General features: G+C 40.8%; 1 protein-coding gene across 1 annotated transcript in view; it reads left to right on the top strand.

The window, feature by feature from the left end:
• LOC148477523 (contactin-associated protein-like 2) overlaps positions 1 to 22,990 on the top strand; it is a 1,966,667-nt gene that overhangs the window by 1,775,822 nt on the left and 167,855 nt on the right. Inside the window, exons 14-15 of the mRNA XM_088456633.1 lie at positions 700 to 856; positions 21,012 to 21,139. Coding sequence (XP_088312759.1) covers positions 700 to 856; positions 21,012 to 21,139 — 285 coding nt within the window. The remainder of the gene's footprint in view (positions 1 to 699; positions 857 to 21,011; positions 21,140 to 22,990) is intronic.

Consider the following 22,990-nt stretch of genomic DNA (forward strand, 5'->3'; position numbering starts at 1 on the left):
ATTTGAATCCTCCTTAATTGGCCTCTGATATGGTTTTTGTGCAAATGCTGTTTCCTGTGGTGACAGAAGGTGATGTTCAAAAAAATACTAAAATCAGTGGCAAATAGATGTGAATAAACCTAACTGATATAACTAATATTTTCAATCCAAATAGACAAAGACACACTGGAAACAGCAGAATATAGATATATTGGATGGATGGATGGATGGATGGATGGATGGATGGATGGATGGATGGATGGATGGATGGATGGATGGATGGATGGATTTGAACCTTTGCAATTAGTAAATAACTTCCAATGGGTAAAACAGAACAAGGTGGTTTAGATTTAGAACTGTCTTGCAATAAGTATAATTTTTTATATACCTTTATGTATAAATATAAATACAGTATGTACATGCTTGCAAGATAATGGTAAAGCAGATTCCAAGGAAATATAAATCGCTATTAAGAGCTGTGTTATTTCAATGTACTCATGAGTCATGTTTACTGTCTGTGTAATGTATTTTAGTGTAACAATAGTTTTATTGTATATCAAAATTAAGTTGCAGCTTTTAGATTTAATTGAATTGTATAAACTAAATTGTAAAGATATTAAAATGCTGAATGAGGATCTCTCTCTGTTTAAGCTTAGTGCATTTTTATTTATGAGATTTTCTAATAAGTAACTCTTGTGCTTTCTTGTTTTGGTATAATAGATGGACACCCATACACATGGTGGGTTGGCAAAGGAAACGAGAAGCATTACTACTGGGGAGATTCTGGCCCTGGTATTCAGAAATGTTCCTGTGGAATTGAAAGAAACTGCAGTGACAGCAGGTTCTACTGTAACTGTGATGCTGACCAAAAGCAATGGTGAGTATTGTCATCTGCATTCAGAAGTAGACAGCCTGTAGCTACCCTGCTGCTGTTCAACTACAAGTCTCAGCATGCCCTGATAACCTATAAGTAAATAGCAGGAAGCCAATAATTTGCTCGAGCTTGCTCTAATTTTACATACTGATACAATGCTGATCGTCTGTGTTTTTGGACAGGTAAATATAATTTAGTATACCAGAGAATTACCTACATCACTCTAAATATTGCTACAGTAGTTCTACCAAACATTAAATTGTTATCACAACTAATAGATATAGAGGAGTAGCTATAGCAGTTAGTCATACAGCATAGACTGTGCTTCCCATGACCAGCTGGCTATACAGTGGCTCACATTTTATGCCAGAGCCATTGTAACACTCTCAGTTCTTACTAACATCAACTTTCATTTAACCCAGAGATTCTCAAACTCAGTCCTCGGTACCCCACACAGTTCACGTTTTCCAGGTCACCTAGCAGGTGCACAGGTGTATTCAGTACTCACTGACACATTTTAAAAGTTCCACTGGTGGAGCTAATTAATTCACTCCTTGAGGAGACCTGGAAAACATGCACTGTTTTGGGTCCAGAGGACAGAGTTTGAGAAACTGTAATTTAACCTATTGTGACCAGCAATTCTCAGGGGTCTCTAACCTACAGAAAATGCTGGTTCCAGGGCAGGAAAACAGGGTGATCGCCCCGGAGCGCTGTGACCTGAGGGCACAGCCACACTCTCCCGCTGGCACCGTCTAATCTGATGGCACTAGCCCGCTCTTGGCCATATTACAAGCCGCGGTGCCTCCCATTAGGAGTCCCAGTCTCCCAGAATACCAGTGCCGGGCATGACAACGTCACACCACATGACATCGTCGCACATGGCATTCTGGGACCAGGTGCTGGAGAGAGAAGATGGGGAGCAGCAGCAAGGAGGAGGGACACATCTGCCTTCACAAGGTAAGAATTTGGTAAACGGCCACCCTCCCTGGCACATGGCCTCTTCCCCCCTGGCAAACGGCACCCCTCCTGTGCAGCGTGCAAGCGGTCCAGCAATTACTATTTGCTTTAATTTTTTTGGTGACCATGGCCATGCCCCCTCAGGCCACACCCCCAGAGCTCAGGGCACTAATGGAAACTCTCGTCGTTAGCTCCGAAAAGTCTAGAACCAGCCCTGCCTACAGACTACAGCTCTGTTTGGCTGAAAGTTTTATCCATTCCAGTGTTAGTAGAAAAATTTAAAGAATGACAGCTGTCCACCTTCCAGATACAAGAGATATGGCTGAAATTATCTTTTATTATTTACTGTATATACACATCTCAACATTCTTGATTGACCTATTGACTGACCAGGCTAAACAATGCCATTTGTGGTGAGACCACACCTTTCTCTCATCATGCCAGGCCTCTCTCTGAGGAATGTATATACTGTTATTAAAAGTACTTCTGGTTTGCAAAATCATGCATTCAGTTTAGTTCCGTCACTGATAACTGTTCCCTGGGGAGTCTCAGTGTAAAGATTACGGTCTTATTTACTGAGGGGATGACCAACTGCAATACAATAATGGAGAAGGGGGGCTCTATGCTGGGACAGTCTGGCTTGAAAAACAGATCTGCAAGTGGGAGACAAATACTGTATTAGAGATTGGTTGGATTAACTGCAAACATGAAGCTGAGATGTGGCTGACTACCGTCTTCCAACACTAGTTTATTTTAAAAAGCCAAAACATTTACACAGGACTTCATAAACTACCCCTGAATAGAATTAAATACATTCAGAAGTTGTAGGAAAGAAGTGCTTAATTATGCAAAATAGCCTAAGTTAGAAGTGCCCTATTACCAAATCATACCTTTCAGTGGCTCTAATTTTCCTATGGCTTTAAGAACTCCAGATGGAACCTACAGTAGCTATAGACATTAATACATTTTAATCACAATGTGGTCTGAGCATAGATAATGAAATTATAATAATGAAAATGACAACAATAATATTATGAGCCTATCAGTGTAAAATTGCTACTATACAACACTTACTGAATGGAAAAACACAGGGTTTTGCCTGTCTGTAACAGAAACATTTTGCACACTACAGTACTACTGTCATACTGAAATCTAAAATGATTGAATACCCCTAGAGGGCCTTTGTTCACTAAGCATTACCTCAAAGCATTTCCAATTTACATTTATATTACGAAAGTTGATAATGTATGCCTTTTTGTGTATATGGCTTTTACTGTAAATCAGATCAGCAAATGAATCACAACAGTATGGGCTCATTGCAGTCAGATTGAGTTGCAATGTGGACATAGACATTTTCATGGCAATAGTGTGCACTTGGGCAGGACTGGATTAAAACAGAACCCCAAAATATGTAAGTCAACACAATGGTTTTAGAAAGCTAGGAAGAAAATTATCTGATTATACATTTATAGTGATACAGACCATATAATATTATTGTCATTATTATTATCCTTTATTTATATGGCGCTACAAGTGTTCAGCAGCGCTTTACATAGTATATAAACAAATAGGTGAACAAGAAACTAGTGAATTACAGTACAACCAAGTGTTAGATGCCTTGTGGGGAGGAAGGAGCAGATGAAAGTAAGGAAAAGCACATGAGGTAAGAGTGCCCTGCTTGTGAGATCTTACATTCTAAAGGGATATATGAGACTGGCACTCAGTATATTAGTAAAAAAATGCCTCTGTGCCTTCCTTTCCACCATAAAGAAATGGCTGATATACAGATAGCAATAGGAGCCAGCCTCACTAAAGGTCTTCAAATTAGATAAATGTTGCTCCAACATTTAAGATTTATTTAAAAACATATTTCTCAAGTATAGTAAGGTTGCAACTTAGGGCAAGGTACACTAGATACATTGTACACCTAATTACACAGGCAGTTACTGAGATATGCGAGGGAATGGAGCAGACTATTCATGCCATAACCTAATAGCTCTCTGACATCCAGGTATCATTTGCAATATACACAACCCCTATACTCGGTATCTTCCCACATACATATACACAATACTCAGCAATATCCAGCACACCACTAGACATGAGTAAAAGTCTCTGTATTTCAATAACTATTTGCAGTATTAATCTAATTATCCTATTCCAGGGATTTCCTTTAGTTATAGTTTATTGAAACAAAAACAGAATTTTAACTTTATTTTGTAGCAATGTCATCTATCTAATAATAATTCTCTAATAGAAAAGGTCCTGCATTTTAGTTTCCTAAGTTTATTTGCAACCTCGTATATGGTTAAGCTGTGATAATATCAGAACCATGCCATATTGTTTTGCTGGTATAATAACCACCAATCATATTATAGCACATTACCATTACTACAAACCTCCTTGGTTCCCAACCCAAACTTAATCACTTTCTCATAGCATCTCTTCCATGCTGCTCTACTCACTGATATACAGTAGGGACATTCTATAAATTACTTTTAAATACATACTTTACAGTCAAAGAGCAAAAATCTGTCATAACCAGTCAGACTCATAGCATGCCATTGAGTATGGAATATTTTGGTAGGGTTTTTATTCACATTTCACTGATTCATAAGCACTTGCTGCATTCAGTTCTATATAAGGTTGGCCCTTTTGGAGCGAGAATGACCATGTAGTCAACAAGGGTATTACAATGTTTAATAGTGCAACTGGCAGGATTACTTCTTTAGAAAACATATAAAACATATATTTTAGCTTTTATTTAAACTTTGCTTATACCTGCTAGTCTTCTTTGTATCAGAGCTGTATTGCTCATTGTACCACAGGGCCTGATTCAGAGGAGATGTTTGCACAGTTGAGCGATTGTTTGCTACTGCACGAGTGCAAAAAGTCCTGGAAACCCCTAAGTAGCATGTGTACCACTGAGCGTAGGCAGAGACCACTGTTGCGTAATGAATCACTCCCGTTTGAGCTGGGCATTCCTGGGGGTGTCTAGGAAGTAGCCTAAATTGAATGAGTAAAAAGCCGTCTCATGGGCGTGTCATGCAGCTGCATTCTCAAATTTAGATTCACAACCAAAGAGTCCATGTTTACAGAATTTCCAGCAGGAGACACTACGCCAGCCATAGGGTATCATAAGTGTAAATGGTGCAAGTGATGGTGCACCAATTGTTGAGCGTGTATACAACCAACGTTGTACTGTCCATAAGCATTGAAAGCGAGAATCTCAGAGCTTGCACAGCCCATTGTACGCTAGTAAAGAAGAGAAAGGCTGAAAGAATTATTTTGCATATTACAGCTGCACATGCATTAGTGCCCACCTCTAAATCAGGCCCAAAATGTCTTACAACTTGTAACACTGTATAATCTGTACTAATAGTATTTTATGAATGTAAATTATAATGCAACTGACCTTTCCTTTCTTACTAAATGGCCCTCCATGTTTACCTAAAAGCATATAAACACATTCTAAGCTCTGTTTTAAGACAAATGAGATGACCACAACCCAAAACATTTTCTTTCCTGCACATGATTTAGAATGAAGAAGTGTGTTTCTGCCATAAGCTAAACTTAACAGCTGAATGAATTTTAGTAGCAGCAATTTTTCTTTTTTTTTAGCAAGGTCATCTGTCTACTGAGCAGACCTACAGAATGATGTAATTGAAATAAAAATAATGGCAACACACATATGCCCATGTTTACAAGCTGGAGAAACTGACAAGTATCTGTATTTTTCCATACTTTGTGGCAGACTGTTTTTTTGTAATGAAAAACATCAGTTAATTACCTTTGCTGTTTTGCCATTAACGGAAATGTTCTTACAATTTCTCAGGCATTAAGCTGTAAATAATTATTTCTGATGAACGGCAAAGCATTTAAAATGTTGTAAAAATGGATGTTTGAATCATTTGCAAACTAAAACTGTTAAATACAGCTGTTTGCGCATGCACGCTCACAAGCACTTCATTTAAACCTCTGACCTTTAAAAGACAGTGCTTATTAAACCGACAATTTATTCCTTCATCATCCACATGAAGTAGAACAAATGAGTAAGCAAATCATTTCTAAATAAAACAACACCTACAAACTTTCTCTATTTTTGTGCTTAAAGCAGTCATTATTATCATCTGTTCAGTGTGTGGTTTTTTTACTCAGCATTGTAATATTAAATTCGTACTTTAAATTTAAATGTACATTATACTAAAGCAATGTTTTGTACAGTTTATCTTACTTATAAAGTAATAAGTTTGAAACAGTTTGTTTCTAATACCCCTTTTACACATAGCCTAAATACCCATATTTTTCACAGGCACGCGCACCGACCCAGGTCTACAGTAGACTATGGGTCATATCCCTTAGAATGTAAGCTCTCATGAGCAGGGACCTCTTCCCTCATGTGCTTCTCTTTACATTTTCTTCTACTCTCTACTCCCCAGCTTATTGTGAGTGCTTTAATCACTATTTCAGCAATGTATATAAGTCGTGTCCTTGTCCTGAACTGTAATGTACTGTAAGTTACTTGTTTCTTGTTCACCTATTAGTTCTATGTACTATGTAAGGCGCCATATAAATAAAGGATAATAATAATAATAATAATATTATTCAATTTGTGGCGAAGACATCATTTTCGCCTATTGTCATTATCCCCGTATTCAATTACAAAGACTTTTCGCCGGTGCGAAAAGTCAATGTAAAAAACGGGGATGAGTTTTCCCCAGCCTTTTGCTGGCGAAAAACAGTGCAGAATTGGGGTTTATGGGTGCAGGCTTATAAAAAAATAGCCTGCAACCCTGGGAATGCCCCCAAAAATTAATATATGTCAAAAAAAGTTTACAAAAAAATCGGGACACCCCACAAAAATAAGTTACATTTTGGGGTTAAAAAAAAATAGGGAACACACTTCTAAAATAGCTTAAATAAATCCAGAGGGGTTCCAAAGTATGTGGTAGGTGTTTTCTTCATTGCGGGTAGTAGCGGCAGGTGCATTTTTGAAGAATTTTTTTAAATCATTTTAGAGACTTAACAATATGCTTGCACCCATTTTCATGTACCCCAAATTTGATGGGCATAGTTATTTTTCCCCAAAAAAATTGCTAAATGCTCTTCTGTATCACCTTCGTCAAAGCAGTATTTATGCACCTGCCGCGGCTATTTAAAGACCCGACTTGCCTTCTGCATGCAAAACGGGGGTACTTATAGTGATCCTCCATGTCTGGACATCTTTGTCCAAGGATGATTTCCCGAAAATTCCCCTCTTTTTTCACCGCTCCAAGTTTTGCCGAGTCCCATTTTTGCATCCTTTGAAATTGAATACGGGGAATATCGGGCACGCGCGCTATACTTTTCCACCTGGAAAACAGGCAAAGGAGGCAAAAAGTCCAGCAGGCGAAAAGTCTGGACTTTTCACCTCAAATTGAATACGGGCCTTAGTGTGAAAGGGGTTGACCCGGGTCGTAGTCCCAAGTCCATGACCCAGTCCTGTACCAGGGTCGGGGACTGAGACTGCGGAATTCACAGGTTGATAAACCTGTGTATTTCCCAGGTCGTCGGTATGAAAGAAACATCAGTAATAGTTTGTTAATAAAAGTATACTACAAAGTACAGGCACATTGCCGTGAGTCAACTTTTTCATTAGATCAACAAACTGAACGATTGACCAACTAAATCAGTGTTGGCTAACCTTGACACTCCATCTGTTATGGAACTACATAACCCAGCATGCACTGCTACAGTTTTGCTATTACGGCATGCTAAAACTGTGGCAGGGCATGCTGGGATATATAGTTCCACAACAGCTGGACTGTCAAGGTTAGCCAACACTGAACTAAATGCTCATTAAGTTAGACTCCACACACTACCTACTTTTTAACTGATACTGTATACCCAATATTCTGTCTCTAGATGAGGTTTGTCACCAGTATTTTCTTCCCATTTATTCATTAGATTTTACTTTGCTGTTTAATAAACAGATTAAAAAAAAAAAAAGGGCAGGACAGTAGAAGCTTGGCAAGAAGCAAGCTATACCTCTTGTATGTAAAAAAATAATAATGCTAACTCATTTTTAAAAAGTGCATAGTGCTATTTACCAAAAATTTAAGTAAAATAAACAATGTGGGGTTCCTCCCAATTTTAGGATAACCAGCACTAGGCTTTGCCAGACTGGGCTGGTGGAACCCTAGGGAGAGCAGCAGTGCCAATAGCACCAGTACTTTTCCCATACCCGATGCCTGTTGAAAGTAAGTGGTGAAAAAATAGATTTAAAGCACTTTGTACTTGGCCATTGGGGAATCCTGCCACTTGGAGAACCGGAATCAGTATGAAATACCGGCGGCCGCATGGCCGGCGGTTCGATTCCCGGCAGCGGCAGCCCGACACTGGAATGGATCCCAGTAGCGGCAGCCCGACAGCACTGGAAATTCCGATCGTCCCTAGGTAAGTATTAACTAACCTAATCTACCCCCCTAACCCTAACACTCCCTTAGGGGTGCCAAACCCTAACCTCCCCCCAAGTGCCTAACCCTAATCCCCCCTCTAAGTGCCTAAACCTAACCCCCCCCTTCCCCGCTGCCTAACCCTAACCTCCCCCCGGGGGTGCCTAACCCTAACCTCCCCCCGGGGGTGCCAATCCTAACCCTCCCCCCGTGCTGCTGTCCGCTCGCGGTGCCCAGCATCCCTTTGATCAGGGTGCCGAGCGCCGGTCTCCCGGCGTCGGTGAAATGAGCGGTGTCTACATCTAGACGCCGGGCATTTCACTCTCACCGGGATATGACAGTCGGGAAGCCGGCTGTCAGTAAAATGTCAGCCGGTTTCCCGATTGCATCCCTGGAGAACCACAAGTGCCAACTTGTCCTGACACCTGGGCACTCTGGTACCTGTTTTGCACCAGGGAAAAATGCAAATAAAACACAGACACGCATTTTAAAATAAACTTCGATAAATAATTATACCCTGAAACACATCTCAACACAGTAATGTGTTACTATTGTCATAAAGTCTTCTTTTAATCCAGTTAGGGGCGTAAATAAATCCTAATAAACGGAAAAAAAAACATGACTGAATTCCTTGGAGTCCCCCGAGCTAATGAAAATGCTATGACAGGAATTACTTTCATATACTTAAAATGGTGCTTTCCCACAGTAATGACCTCAGATGATCGTGTTAGTGCACCATAAAGGGTGAAGGCAGTAGCGGCGGCCTGATTATTTCAGTAGTTCAGGGAACTCTATGGAGCTGTGTCAAGTATTTTTTTGGGGTGGGGGATTTTTAATTTTTCTTTATGAATCATGACTTTGTTAAGAGGGGTTTCAATATGTCATTGACTATTAAAATTTAAACAGCATATGGCCATTCTGGTCCCTGTAATAGCTAACACAGGACAAAGTGCTTTTAATATATTTTTTCACCACTTTTTCACCACTTATTATCCCGTACCCACCAGGCATAAGGTACAGGTAGAGCCAAGTAGCTATTGGCACTAGGACTTGTAATACCCGGAAGGGGAAGCCTACATACATTTTCCTCTTGGGGAAGCTATCCCTTGTGCTAACTTGCCTGGAGCAGGTTGGACCCATGATGGAGGGATCCTCACACTGCGAGTCTCCCCTCTATAGAGCCTAGTGTAAATTAGTTTTTCCCCTGATTTTGGTTTAACCAGTACTACTTATTTATGTTTTCTTCTTTTTAACAATAGGAGTAGGTGAACATTGTCTACCTATTTTTGTGACCTCTATATATGTTAGTTGGACAGAAAATAAATCGGTTTCCTATATATTTAAACAATTGTAGCTACATATCCTGGCTGGAGGTTGGTCAAATTAAACACGTTGGAAATCCAAACCAGGTAGAACTGGAACAGCCATTATTTGTCATTTCTTTTTTTTAGCTTTTTTTGTGTTGGCCCAATTATTATTTGTTAGCATACACTGAATGATGTTCATTCCAGCCAGCCGATTAGTTGGCTGGTTGGAACGATTATTGTTCACTGTATGGTCAGCTTTTGAAATATGTGAGACAACCTGTAGTCAATCAGTGTACTAGAATTATCACAAAGCTTGGCTAGCCTGTAACCAATCATATAATTAGATTATTAACTTAATAAAAGTAATCAGTAGTTCATCAGACCATAAGAAAGTTCCTATGGTAGCCAAATAAGGCATTAGAAATTTTGTAGGGTTAGAACGAGCTGATACCCAATCAGAGTATTAGAATACTTAAAGGGAACACAAAAGTAAGTAAACTAAAATTGTACTGCCCTGCACTAAGGCCCTGATTCAGAGCCAGACGCTCTGACAGAGCGCTCGCTCTGAATCAGGGCTGTCCTTCCTGATTTTAGAGCTGCCTCCTGGCCGCTTGCATAGCTGTGGGTATAGCTGTGGGTGACCACCCACAGCTATAGTGAGCGGCAAAAAAGATGGTCGCGATGGTCAAGACCATCACGACCATTGGGCTTGCGACGAGACCCTTGTGGTAGGTTTGTGGTAGACCCTTTGTGGTAGACCCTTGTGGTCACTCACCATCGACAGCACGCCCCCTTTGCAGCGAGACCCATAGCGACGGCTTGCCCGTCGCTATCCGGGTCTCGCACATGCATACGACGGAGCCGGGTCCGTCGTGCGCATGCGCACTGGCCCAACATCGACCCGCGTGCGAGGGCTAAGCGCTCGCGAGCGGGTCTGAATCAGGCCCTCAGTGTCTGACAGATTTGGAGCAGCCAGCATAACCAATACTCTATCTTCCAATAATCCAGTCAGATGTGATCTGAAGAACTGAGGGCCTGATTCAGAGACAGACGCTCTGAATGAGTGTTCGCTCTGAATCAGGGCTTTTTTTTTTATTTTGTTCTGCCTCCTGGTGCTCGCATAGCTGTGGGTGACACAGCTATTGCGAGCGGCCAGGTTGATGGTCGTGATGGTCAAGACCATTGCGACCATTGGGCTTGCGATGAGACCCTTGTGGTAGAGTCTCGTAGCTGTAAGCCCCAGAGAGCTTCTGGCTCTAATAGAGCCGGAAGCTCTCCCACTGACATCACTGGTGATGTCAGTGGGGCCACCCCCAAATGGCAGGCGTTCTTTCAGGAACGCCTCTGTTTGGCCAGCCACGCCCCCTGCCCGCCTACCAAATGGGGCGAGCTGTCAATCACCATCGACAGCTCTCCCCTTTTGGTGCAAGACCCGGAGCAACGGAGCACCTGGAGTTAGCCGGGTCTCGCGCATGCGCACGACGGAGCCGGCTCCGTCGTGCGCATGCCCAGTTGGCAAGCATCGACCCGGTTGCGAGCGCTCAGCGCTTGCGACCGTGTCTGAATCAGGCCCTGAGTTTATTATTCGATAGAGGAACTTGCGTGGATGTACACAGATCGATGCGTATAAACAAGTGTGCACGTGTGTGCGCATGTGTGATGATGATAAGTGATGAAAAGTAATGTGGTAAAACTGTAAACAAACAATAAAAAGCGATTACTGTATGTACATGGGAATGTAAGGCAAACATATACATAGCATGGGATATGCAAACAACATGAAACATACAGTATGCAAATTATAGGCTGTAGTGTCACACAGTACAGCTAACATGCAGTACATAACTGGCTAAGCAGATCTACAATACGATGGCAAGGTTGAAGCTTAGAACTCACTATCGGATGCTGTACCAGGTTGAGCATATGATTGTCTGGGACCATGAGAAAAGGAAAATGACTGCTTACAGTTCCTTTGGCCCAGAATGCATTGCTACACTGCTATGGAATGTTAAGAAGGACAAAATTGATCAGATTTAAACTGCTGCTGTCCTGACCACTAGGTGGGGCTGCTAATGTGAATTAGTGCAAAATAACAAACCCTATGCTGAAGGCATAACACACCCTGTCTGGTATCGCTGATACCACAAATTTAAACTCTAAGTAGGTAACAGTAAAAACAGTTCAGACAGTGGTCTGAGAAACAACTTAGTCTCTCCTTGCTTCCAGATCTTGACCTCGACCTTACAAACTTTTCTGTCCTTGCTTGGGAACGTCTTGGTGACAATACTCAAAGGCCACTCGTTACGTTGTGACTGACAATCTCTGACAAGCACAATGTCACCAGGTTTTAGGTTGGGTTTGGCAACTTGCCACTTGGTCCTTGGCTGCAGGGTAGAGATATGCTTTGAACTTGCCTCCATTGTCATTTAAATAAGTCTTTGTTGGTGAACTCTCCGGAAGGAGCATAGATAGTCCCAGTCTTCTGAGTAAGAAGAGTAGCAGGAGTAAGTAGAAGTGGATCTTCTTGGTCATTAGAAACTGAAGTCAAAGGTCTAGCATTGACGATAGCTGAGACTTCAGCCATGAAAGTTGTTAAACTCTCGTGAGTAAGTCTTACAGTGCCTACTTGTAGGAATATGGAATCAAGGATTCTGCGTATTATGCCAATCATCCTTTCCCATGTACCTCCCATATGAGAAGAATGAGGTGGGTTGAAAGTCCGTGCTTGCTCACTGAGGTATCTCTCTACACTTTTAGTGTTGATGTTTGAGTGAAATTGTAGTTCTTTGGTTGCGTAAATATTTTGACAGTGATGCCAACCTTTACATTCAGTCACTCTTAGAAATGCAGCAAGTTTAAATGAACAGGCTATATGACTTAGGCAGGTAATTGGTCTAAGAAGCGATTTCCAAGTTGAGAATCTTTGGAATCTGTGTGACTCAAGTTGACAATTTGAGATCATGGTATGGATTGTTGTCACAGCTAGCACTGCAGCACAAAGTTCTAGCCTGGTTATGGTATGCTCTGGAAGTGGTGCTAACTTCGCTTTGCCCATGACAAACCCAATATGACACTGGCCTCTAATATCCACAGTTTTAAGATATGCAACAGCGGCAATTGCTTGGATTGAAGCATCAGAAAATACACATAGTCTCTGGTTTTGTACTTCTGTAGAAGGCACAGGAGCATATGAACGTGTAATATAAAGGTTGGTTAAGGTGGACAGAGAACTTTTCCACTCCTCCCACAAATCTCTTTTTCTGATGAGACAGTGGCGTGTCCCAGTTGGATGACTCGCAGGTTAGGTCTCTGAGCAAGGCTTTACCTTGTATAGTGACAGGAGCAGCAAATCCTAAGGGATCGTACAAGCTGTTTATAACAGACAAGACACCTCTGCGGGTGTAGGGTCTTTCCTCAATGTTCACTTGGAAGGTAAAGGAATCAGATTTTAAGACCCATAAGAATCCAAGGCTACGTTGAGCTGGTGGTGAATCAGTTCCTAAATCTAAATCCCTTAAGTCACTGATATGATCTTGAGAAGGGGAGGCTTCCATCACTCTTTTGCTGTTGGAAGCTATATTGTGAAGCCTGAGATTAGAGCAGGCAAGCATTTCCTGAGCTCTCTTGAGGAGGCTGATTGCTGTCTAATCCATTGACATAGATTTTAAACAGTCGTCTACATAGAAATCTTTTTCCACAAGTTGTCTAACATCCGAACCATACTCTAGCTCACCCTCTTGAGCTGAACGTCTGATTCTGTAAATGGCAACTGCAGGGGAAGGGCTGTTAGCACAGATGTGTACCCTCATGCGGTACTCTGCAATATCTTTAGAGGGGTCGTTGTCTCTGAACCAAAGGAATCTTAGGAAATTCCTGTCAATTTCCCTCACGAGGAAGCAATGAAACATTCATTGAATGTCAGCTGTGAAGGCAATAGAGTCCTTGCGGAAATGTATGAGTACTCCAAGGAGTTTGTTGTTAAGGTCTGGTCCTGTCAGGAGAACATCATTTAAGGAGATGCTTTCGAACTTGGCACTGGAATCAAACACGACTCTGATCTGACCTGGTTTCTTTGGGTGGTATACTCAAACATTGGTAAGTACCAGCATTCATCTGTGTCTTTAAGAATGGGAGCTATCTCAGCATGACCGTTCTCAAATATTTTGTCCATGAAAGAGAAGAAGTGATCTTTCATTTCTGGCTTCCTGTGGAAGTTGCGTTTTAGTGAAGAGAAGCTTTTAAATACTTGTTCTCTGTTGTTAGCTAGGTACCGTCTGTGTGTTTTAAAAGCTAGAGGTGCAACCCAACTGTTGGCATCATCTTTGACTAGTCCCTTTTTCATTATTTCCAGAAATAGATTGTCCTCTATGGACATTGCGACTTGATCATCCCTTTTTGTTCTTTGGAAGACTGTGCACCCCAAATGTTTTTGCTAGCTGTCACAGATGTGGTTGTCACTAAGAGAGTCTATGACAGTGCAGTGTGGTAGTTTCTTTATGAGGAAGTGTTTGTGACATGGTTGAAATAGAGAAGGACGTCTGTTTTCTAAAGTACAGGTAAGCATGCTGTTGACAGTAGCTGGTTTATGCACATTTCCAAGACATACTTTTCCTATTATGACCCATCCTAAGTCTAATCTTTGAGCATAAGGAGCATTGTGTGGACCGTTAATCTGACTTCTGACTTTGTGGACTCGTAAGTTATCTCTCCCAATGAGTAGAATTATCTGGGCTAGTGGGTCCAGTTCTGGTATCAGATGTGCTATACATTTCAAATGTGCATGATGGATAGCTGCGTCTGGTGTAGGGATTTCAGACCTATTATCAGGGATCTCATTGCATTCAGTGATAGTGGGTAAGGGAAGGCATGTCTTTCCGTCTAAGGACTCGACTTGATAGCCGATTGCTCTTCTCCCCATTGTCTCAAAACTCCCTGCACAAGTCCTTAATGAGTATGGAGTGCTGGGTCCTTTGATATTAAAGGTCTCAAAGAAGGTTGATCTGGCTAGGGACTTGTTACTTTGGTTGTCTAGGATTGCATAAAGTTTGACGGCTTTCTCTGGTTGGCCATTAGGGTAGACTCTGACTAAACAGATTTTGGAGCAAGATTTGACACTAATAGTGTCTTTGCAGACTTCAGTACATTGTGAAGTTATTTCTGGTATGACTGCAGTAGTGTCTCTTTGCTCCACACTGAGCTCCCCGCCATGCTCTGTGTCACCATAACTGTGTTGTAAAGTCAATGGGGAATGTCCAGGGTGTAGAGCTGTGTTGTGTTTTGTGCTGTGACATTCTATGCAGTTAACACTAACCTTACAATCCTTGGCAAGGTGGGTTGTAGAAGAATCGCACTTGCAGCAGATGTCGTTTTCTCTTAGGAATGCTTTGCGGTTCTCCAGGGACTTTTCTCTGAAGGCTCTGCATTTCAGGAGAGGATGCGGTTTGTTATGCAGGGGACACTGCTTGGCAGGATCTTTATCTTTATTCTCTTGATGAGTAGAAGAGGTAGACCTGTGGGAAGAATCTGTATAATGAACTGCGACTGACATTTTGCAGGGGTTAGGTAGAATAGGGGTTGAGCTGGTCAGTATAAAGGCAAAACTAGGATCATTCCTGGTCTTAGCTTGTTGGTGCATGAAGTCCACAAAAACAGAGAATGGTGGAAATGGTACGTTGTGCCGCTGCTTATATTTGGAACCATGGGTGAGCCATTGCTCCTGCAGATTGTAAGGTAGCTTTTGCACTATAGGGTTAATGCCTCTGGCTGTGTTGAGGAAGGCAAGTCCTAGTAAGTCTCCCTCACACTTGGCTACTTGAAGCTCCATTAGTAAGTCACTTAATTCTCTCAGTCTTTGATAGCTTTTGTTAGGTAACCTAGGGAAATCATCAATTCTTTTGAATAGTGCGCTTTCTATTATCTCTGGTGAGCCATAGCACTCATTTAATCTATCCCAGATCTTTTTAAGGCCATTCTCAGGGTGGTTAATATTGATCACTCTTAACCTTCTAGCATGTTCAGCGGATTCTTTCCCAAGCCATTTAATTAAAAGGTCTATCTCTTCGCTATGTGAAAGGTCTAACCCTCTGATTACATTTTGGAAAGAGGATTGCCAGGCTCTGAAGCTCTCAGGGCGGTCATTGAACTTTGAGAGTCCGTTTGTGACCAGTTCACGGCGAGCAAGAAACTTGGCAAAGTCTAATGTGTCTTAATTGGCTGTAGGAGATGCTGTTTGTGCATTAACATGGTGAGTAAATGGTGTGTAGTCATACCTGTTAAGATTGTATAGTTCCTGTTGGCTTGTATCATATCACTTTTGTGTGCGGGTAGTTGTGCCTTTGTTGTAGTTTGCAGATTCAGACACCTGGTGTGGGGAAGGTTGTCCCTCATGGGTTCCCTGTGTCTAGAATTCTCTTGTTTGCAAGTTTGCAGTTCACTGTTGACTAGTGGGGGCACTGCATTGTGTGTTTGGCTTGTTTCACTGATGAAATCTGAATGCATGCTTTGTACTGATTGAGGTTTGCTGTCCATTTTGGATGCTTGATTTACATATTCTGATGTGCATTGCAATGAATTCTGCGATCCAAGCTCTGCGTCAAGCACATTGATCTTCCTTATATTAATAAGTTCTACAGATTCTAAGAATGCTGCTTCAGTATAGCAGCTGCTGCCTCCTTCTCTGCAGTGAGCTTCTAACTAATTGTTTGTAGGCATTGTTTCTCCATAACTCTTTCTGCATCCAGACGTGACCTTTCTGCATCCAGACGTGATCTTTCTGCATCCACACGTGACCTCTCTATTTTCAATTGCATCTCTTGTTCAGCAAAGGTGGCCCGCACTTTTGCAGCGTCCACTTTTGCACGTGCCATTATGGCTGCATTGCTGATAGATAAAGATTTGGAGGAGCTAGAGACTTGGGACCTTGTTTTGTATGAAGGTGGCGTTTTCTGTGACATGATGATGGAATGGAAATGCTTGACTGAGTAGAGGCTGCTGTATTGTAATGTGCAGATAACTGAGCTGACACTGTAGCAGGTCTCTGAGTAGTCAGGGTCTTGGAACTATTGTTAAGCTGTTTGACTGTGCAGGGACTGTTGTCTTGCCATATGCAGGTGGCTGTACTGACTGTGAAATTCCTGTGTAGTCAATGGCGGTACTCCTATTGCTGAGCTGCCACGGTTAGACTGTATAGAAACTCTTGTGCTGTCATATTCAGGTGGCTGTCCTGACAGTATGAAATTCCTGTGTAGTCAATGGCGGTACTCCTATTGCTGAGCTGCCACGGTTAGACTGTATAGAAACTCTTGTGCTGTCATATGCAGATAGCTCTGGCTGGCAGTGTAACAGATCTGTAAGTCAGTATGTGTCCCACTTGCTGTCAGAAACTGTTGCTGATGAAGTCAGATATATGCATCACACGCTGGGAGCCCGATGTTTTACTGTACTGCCCCGCACTAAGTGTCTGACATTTGGAGCAGCCAGCATAACCAATACTCTATCTTCCAATAATCCAGTCAGATGTTATCTGAAGAACTGAGTTTACTATTCGATAGAGGAACTTACGTGGATGTACACAGATCGATGCGTATAAACAAGTGTGCACGTGTGTGCGCATGTGTGATGATAAGTAATGTGGTAAAACTGTAAACAAACAATAAAAAGCGATTACTATATGTACATGGGTATGCAATGCAAACATTTACATAACATGGGATATCCAAACAACATGAAACATACAGTATGCAAATTATATGCTGTAGTGTCACATAGTACAGCTAACATGCATTACTGACTGGCTAAGCAGATCTACAATACGATGGCAAGGTTGAAGCTTAGAACTCACCATCGGATGTTGTACCAGGTTGAGCATATGTAATGATGACTCTCTGGGACCATGTGAAAAGGAAAATGGCTGTTTACAGCTTCTTTGGCCCAGAATGCATTGCTAGACTGCTATGGAATTTTAAGAAGGACAAAATAGATCAGATTTAAACTGCTGCTGTCCTGACCACTATGTGGGGCTGCTAATGTGAATTAGTGCAGCATAACAAACCCTATGCTGAAGGCATGACAAAAATAGATTAAGAGAACAGGGGGAAAAGGGGTGTTTGGCATGTAAAGAACAGCTGGAGTGTGTGCTTTGGGTTCAATAAGGATCATTTACATTTATTTTTATATCTTTAAAATTAGTGTCACCTATGTGGTTGGCACTCTTCAGTGTTTCATGGGATAAAAAAAGTTTGAGAACCACTGGCATAATCAGTATGCTTTTATACTGTTGCAGTAAAACTCACAATCAACTGCAGTTAACTCACACTGGTTGTAACATTTGTAGCAGTGAGTTTAAGAAGATTCAATTAACACAGTGTTATTATTAGTTACAATAAATAGTATGCAGTATCCTTATGATTTTATTCAAAGAAACCCCTTTGTCTGTCTTTGATAAAATGTAACTGGAGTCAATACCACAAACTATCTCACAAGGATGATTATAAATGCCAGCATGTGGAGACCCACAGTTTAATGTCCCCTGTATTTGATTTTGTTATATATAGACTGTCTCATATATATACTATATGATTGATAATATTGGCAAATGGAAGCTTTACTGTATGTAGTAAATGCTGTATAAGTGCAATGGGAGGGAGACTGTAGGTAAAGGCTCCTATGTTGAAATGTCCTGCAGCATGAGTGGGGGGGACAAAGGTGATATTGATAGTGACTCTATTCCCCTCGCAGTTAGTGACGCCTACTGAGGTGTCCGAAATATCCCTACAACACCTTAAAGCATATGTCCAGGCAAAAGCAAATTTTAGTCAATATTATCCTCTCTACCAACCCTGCCAGTGATCCCCAAAATAGGGGAAAAAATCCCTGCACCAGCTCTGCACTAAATCCTTGCTTCACATCAGTAACAAAGGGAAGAGAAGTACAAACAGTGCTGTGTTAAGTCATATCAAAATGCTAATTGCCCAATAAGCTCTTCTATTAGAAATTGTGAATGCGGACAGAGGATGCAATGCAACGCTGGCAGTGGGGGAGTTCTGTCACATTGGTGGGATCCATGGCATACAGGGCTGGTGCAAGGATTTTACGGCACCCTAGGCAAAACTTCAGCCTACTGCCACCAAATTACCACCAATACACACTTCCCAGCCCCTCAGGTGAAAGTGCGCCTTATAAGTACCACAGCCGCCACCTGCATTAAGTACATACCTGCATTCAGAGACATCCTTAATTTGTGGTAGGCAGACTTAGTGGCTCTCCCTTGATCCTGTTGCCCTAGGCAGCTGCCTAATGGTAGAGCCGGCCATGATGGCATAGTACCACCACATATCTGTAATGGGGAAGTAGAGTAGTGACTAAAATTTATTTTCGTCTGTTTCATTGGTATAATCTAACCTCTAGCATGACCAGTAGGAACTAATGAGAGGCAGGATGAAACCAGCAAGCTGCATATAGTAATTAGATTTGTTCATCTCTGTCAAAGTCCTCATATTCTAGTAAACAATTTATAAATGAACAAAATCAAAATAAATCTGCACTCAAGTCACAACTGTTTCCATTTTGGGGCCTATTATATGCACACAAGTGTTTGTAGACCACTAAAAATTCGGCATTATGGGGGTCATTTATCAATAATCACATATTCAATGCGGTCTGATGATATTATACAACCGCAATGTATTAAAAAGCACATGCAGGGACAGGGGCCTGTCCCTGCGTTGTGCCCAGAGTGAAGTTACTGTATCAGCGATCTCTTTACTCCTCTATCGGGACTCCTTTGCATGCGTGGTCTACTCATCACACAAGGGCAGCGGCCATTGCTGACGAGGGTTCCCCCAGAACCCTCTCCTGGTAAATTTAGCAAAGTGTAGCCTGTAAGCTACAGCAGCACAACACAATATTTAGATGGCATTACCAGCGTCCTTGGTAAATCTGACAGTATTGCAACCCCCATAGAAACCTATGGGGCTTGTGGCTGCTGTCGGAATCAAATAAATCTGCTGTGATTCCTCCATAATACATCAGGGGATACTTAATATTTGCGGGAATTTGGGCACCTAGTAATTTCACGTGAAATTAAAAGTAGCATATCACAGCGTAATGAACACAGGACAGACAGGAGAGCCTCATACATTAGTAGTGTGGTTATGTAAACCATGATAGAATTAATAATAGTAAAATCAATGATTTGACAGAGAAATAAAGATGCAGGTGGAGGGGCAGGAAATATACTTTAATTTTCTGCTTAAAATAAAATTTCAATAGTTAATGATCAGTGATCACTTACAGTATTAATTCATTACAACCTTACAGTGGATCTAATGTTACACGGTAAACTGTGTAATCAGCATGCTTCCTTTCAGGGGTCACCTATGAAGGACTTGACCACTCAGTAGGTTCAAACATTATAATTCAAGAGACACTATGGATCTGTTGATGTGGTAGGACTGGAACTGGGAACACTTAAGTCAGAAATCTTCAAGAGAAACCAGCAACATCTTGCAGCTACAGCAAATGTAGAATGACACACTTATTTAATTGAATTTTATTATTTTATTTTATAGTTCAGCCAGCTCAAACAACAGATTATTTTTTTATTACCTGGTCATGTTGACTAGTGGTGAGAAGAAAGCTTAAGTCTTACACAGTGGCATAGGCTCAGTGTACTGTATGAACAGGCTCAGTGTACTTGGTGGTTTGGATAATAGAACAGTATGCGGGGAAATGGTGAGCTACACAAGCATAACACTCTAACAGAAAAACACAGCAGAGCAAGTTGCGTATCTAACATTTGATAAAACAATGTTTCTGAGCAGCTGAAAGCTTAGAGAATGGTTCTGTATCAGAAAGCACAACATGATTTTTTTTTTTGTAATTCTGAACAAACTCAGTGGGTAAATGTAATAGCCTGCGACTTGCAGGTATCCGCAAGTTCCTGGCGGACCTGGCCAATGTTTTAAATGAGCAATCATTTAAAAAGCAAAGCAATTGTGATTTTGCCTTTTAAATGATTGTCCCTTTAAAACATTGGCCAGACTCACTGGCAACTCGCTACTGTATGCCTGCAAGTTGCTGGCTATTACATTTATCCCTCATCATGGACATTACAGATACCAGAGCCTAATTGGACCCCTTCAGCACATTTTTGTAATTTTAAAAGTTGCTTTAATTCTGTGGTATAGTTACTATAAATATGTAAATTAAATTAAATATATTATTTTAACTCTATAATGGACCCTTGTTAATGGATTTAACATAGTATCCTTTATACCCAATTAGTAATAATCTATATGTAGGGATTCATAACCTTCTTTTTGCTGCTTCTTATTTATTAAAACATCTAAGGCAAAGTAGTCAATTATCATTTTATAAAGTTAAGCAATTCTTTACTCTCATTACAAACTACATAAACATCTTTAGTCATTGACTAATCATTGTCTCTCTATTTTGATATAGGAGAAAGGATGATGGAATCTTGTCCTACAAAGATCACCTGCCAGTAACACAAGTTGTGATTGGAGATACATATCGTTCTTCGTCAGAAGCTAAATTGTCTGTTGACCCTCTGCGCTGTTATGGAGATAGTAAGTTTTTAAACATTAAAGAAGATACTATTTTTTATAGATTATTGTTCTGGAATGAAGAACCACTGCATTGGATTTTATTAGCAATCCAAAATCGTACACTTCCTATTACTGGGAGGTACTAATGCTAAAAGTCAACCAAGACCAGTAACCAGCACATAAAGAAAAAAGGTTTTAATATTGCGGTGTACTAAATGGACAAAACATAATTTTTTAAAATATGTAATATTCATTAGTAATCAACTAAAATGTATGAATTTTCTACAGTAAGGTATATCTTAAAAATAAAATAATATAGTGATTAAACAAAAAGAAAATATATTAAATAATGTCATATTGTCTTGCACTATTACCTAATCATTCATGTGTATATGAATGGTTAAAAAGTACCATAATAAAAAGGATAAATACAGATCCTTATCAGCTTAATTACAATAGCGATGAGCAGATATGATTATTTTATAATTATTTTTATGTTATTTTACCTTTTTATTTAGGGTTAATGTACAATTTCTAGCAAGTAATTACATTTAGGTGTGTATATATATTTGGATTATATCACCAGCTGGTGTGATTTCTCAAAGCTTGCAGCTAGTTTATTTGCCCTGAGGTGTATGTTATTTATAAATAAACTCCTCTCAGTTCTCTCTCATAAATATGTTATAACATTAGCTTGCAATATGCAACATCGTTGTTAATGCCAATGGGAGTATCAAATAAAATAATTCATGTTATTTTTAATTTGTGATCCATTTTGCATAGCTCTCAATATAGTATATGGCTGTATAATCACAGCTTAGTTAGTTTGTGGTGCGGTGCTTGAGTATTCACACTCACAAGGGCCCACAACATGGTCTCTAATAATATTTTTCCTTAATTGACCCAGTTATCAACACAAATGTATCTAGATTCTATTGAGATTCTAATTTGTTAAAAGCAGACTTGGGGCAGTATCCAACTAGCCCCGAACATAGTTCGGGCGCTAATGGATAGCTTAGATCGGCGAAAAACAGGGATTATCCCGTTTTCACCCATGTTTTGTTTCACCCTATCCTTTTATTTTGGTTGAAATAAAAGGATAATTCTCCGGAAAACACATAGGACCCATGATAACTCGCGGACCTATGTGTTTTCGCCATTTAGGTGCTGAAAAAACGGCACTTATCATGGATTATTTTTCAGGACTAATAGAATAACCCCGTCGTGATCAATTAGCAGCGCTACTTTAGCGCTGCTAATTGGATACCCCCCTTGGTAGTATACTATCTCATTACCATGTGCTTCAATGGCCTCAATTAACAGTCTCTGACCCTATCAACATTTTATTTATTTATTTACTTATTAACAGTTTCTTATATATATATATATATAGTGCAGCATATTCCATTGTTCTTTACAATTGGAAACATAAATAGAACAAAACTGGGTAATAACACACAGATATATAGGTAGGAAGGCCCTGCTTGTAAGCTTACAATCTATAGGGAAATAGGCATTGATACACAATGATAGGTGCTATACATTGCAATTTTGGTCCAGCCAGAATGGAGAGTTTCTTGGTGGCCTGCATGATCCGGTCACACAGGAATGTTGGCCAAATATCCGGAGGATGTGAAAGAAAGACAATGGTCCTCATTCAGATCTGGTCGCAAGCGCTCGCAACTGGGTCGATGTTTATGCCCTGCGCACACGCAGCAGGCACACTGCACGTGCGCAAGCCCCGGAGCGAGAGAGAAATCCTCTCGCTCCTGAGCTCACTACAAAAGGGCCGGCTGTCGATGTTGATCGACAGCTCGGCCCGTTTTGTAGGCGGGGTGGGGGGTTGGTTTCACAAACAGAGGCGCTTCTTAA

The sequence above is a fragment of the Taudactylus pleione genome, unplaced genomic scaffold (assembly GCF_031769625.1).
Source record: "Taudactylus pleione unplaced genomic scaffold, aTauple2 ptg000709l, whole genome shotgun sequence".
Lineage (NCBI taxonomy): Eukaryota > Metazoa > Chordata > Amphibia > Anura > Myobatrachidae > Taudactylus > Taudactylus pleione.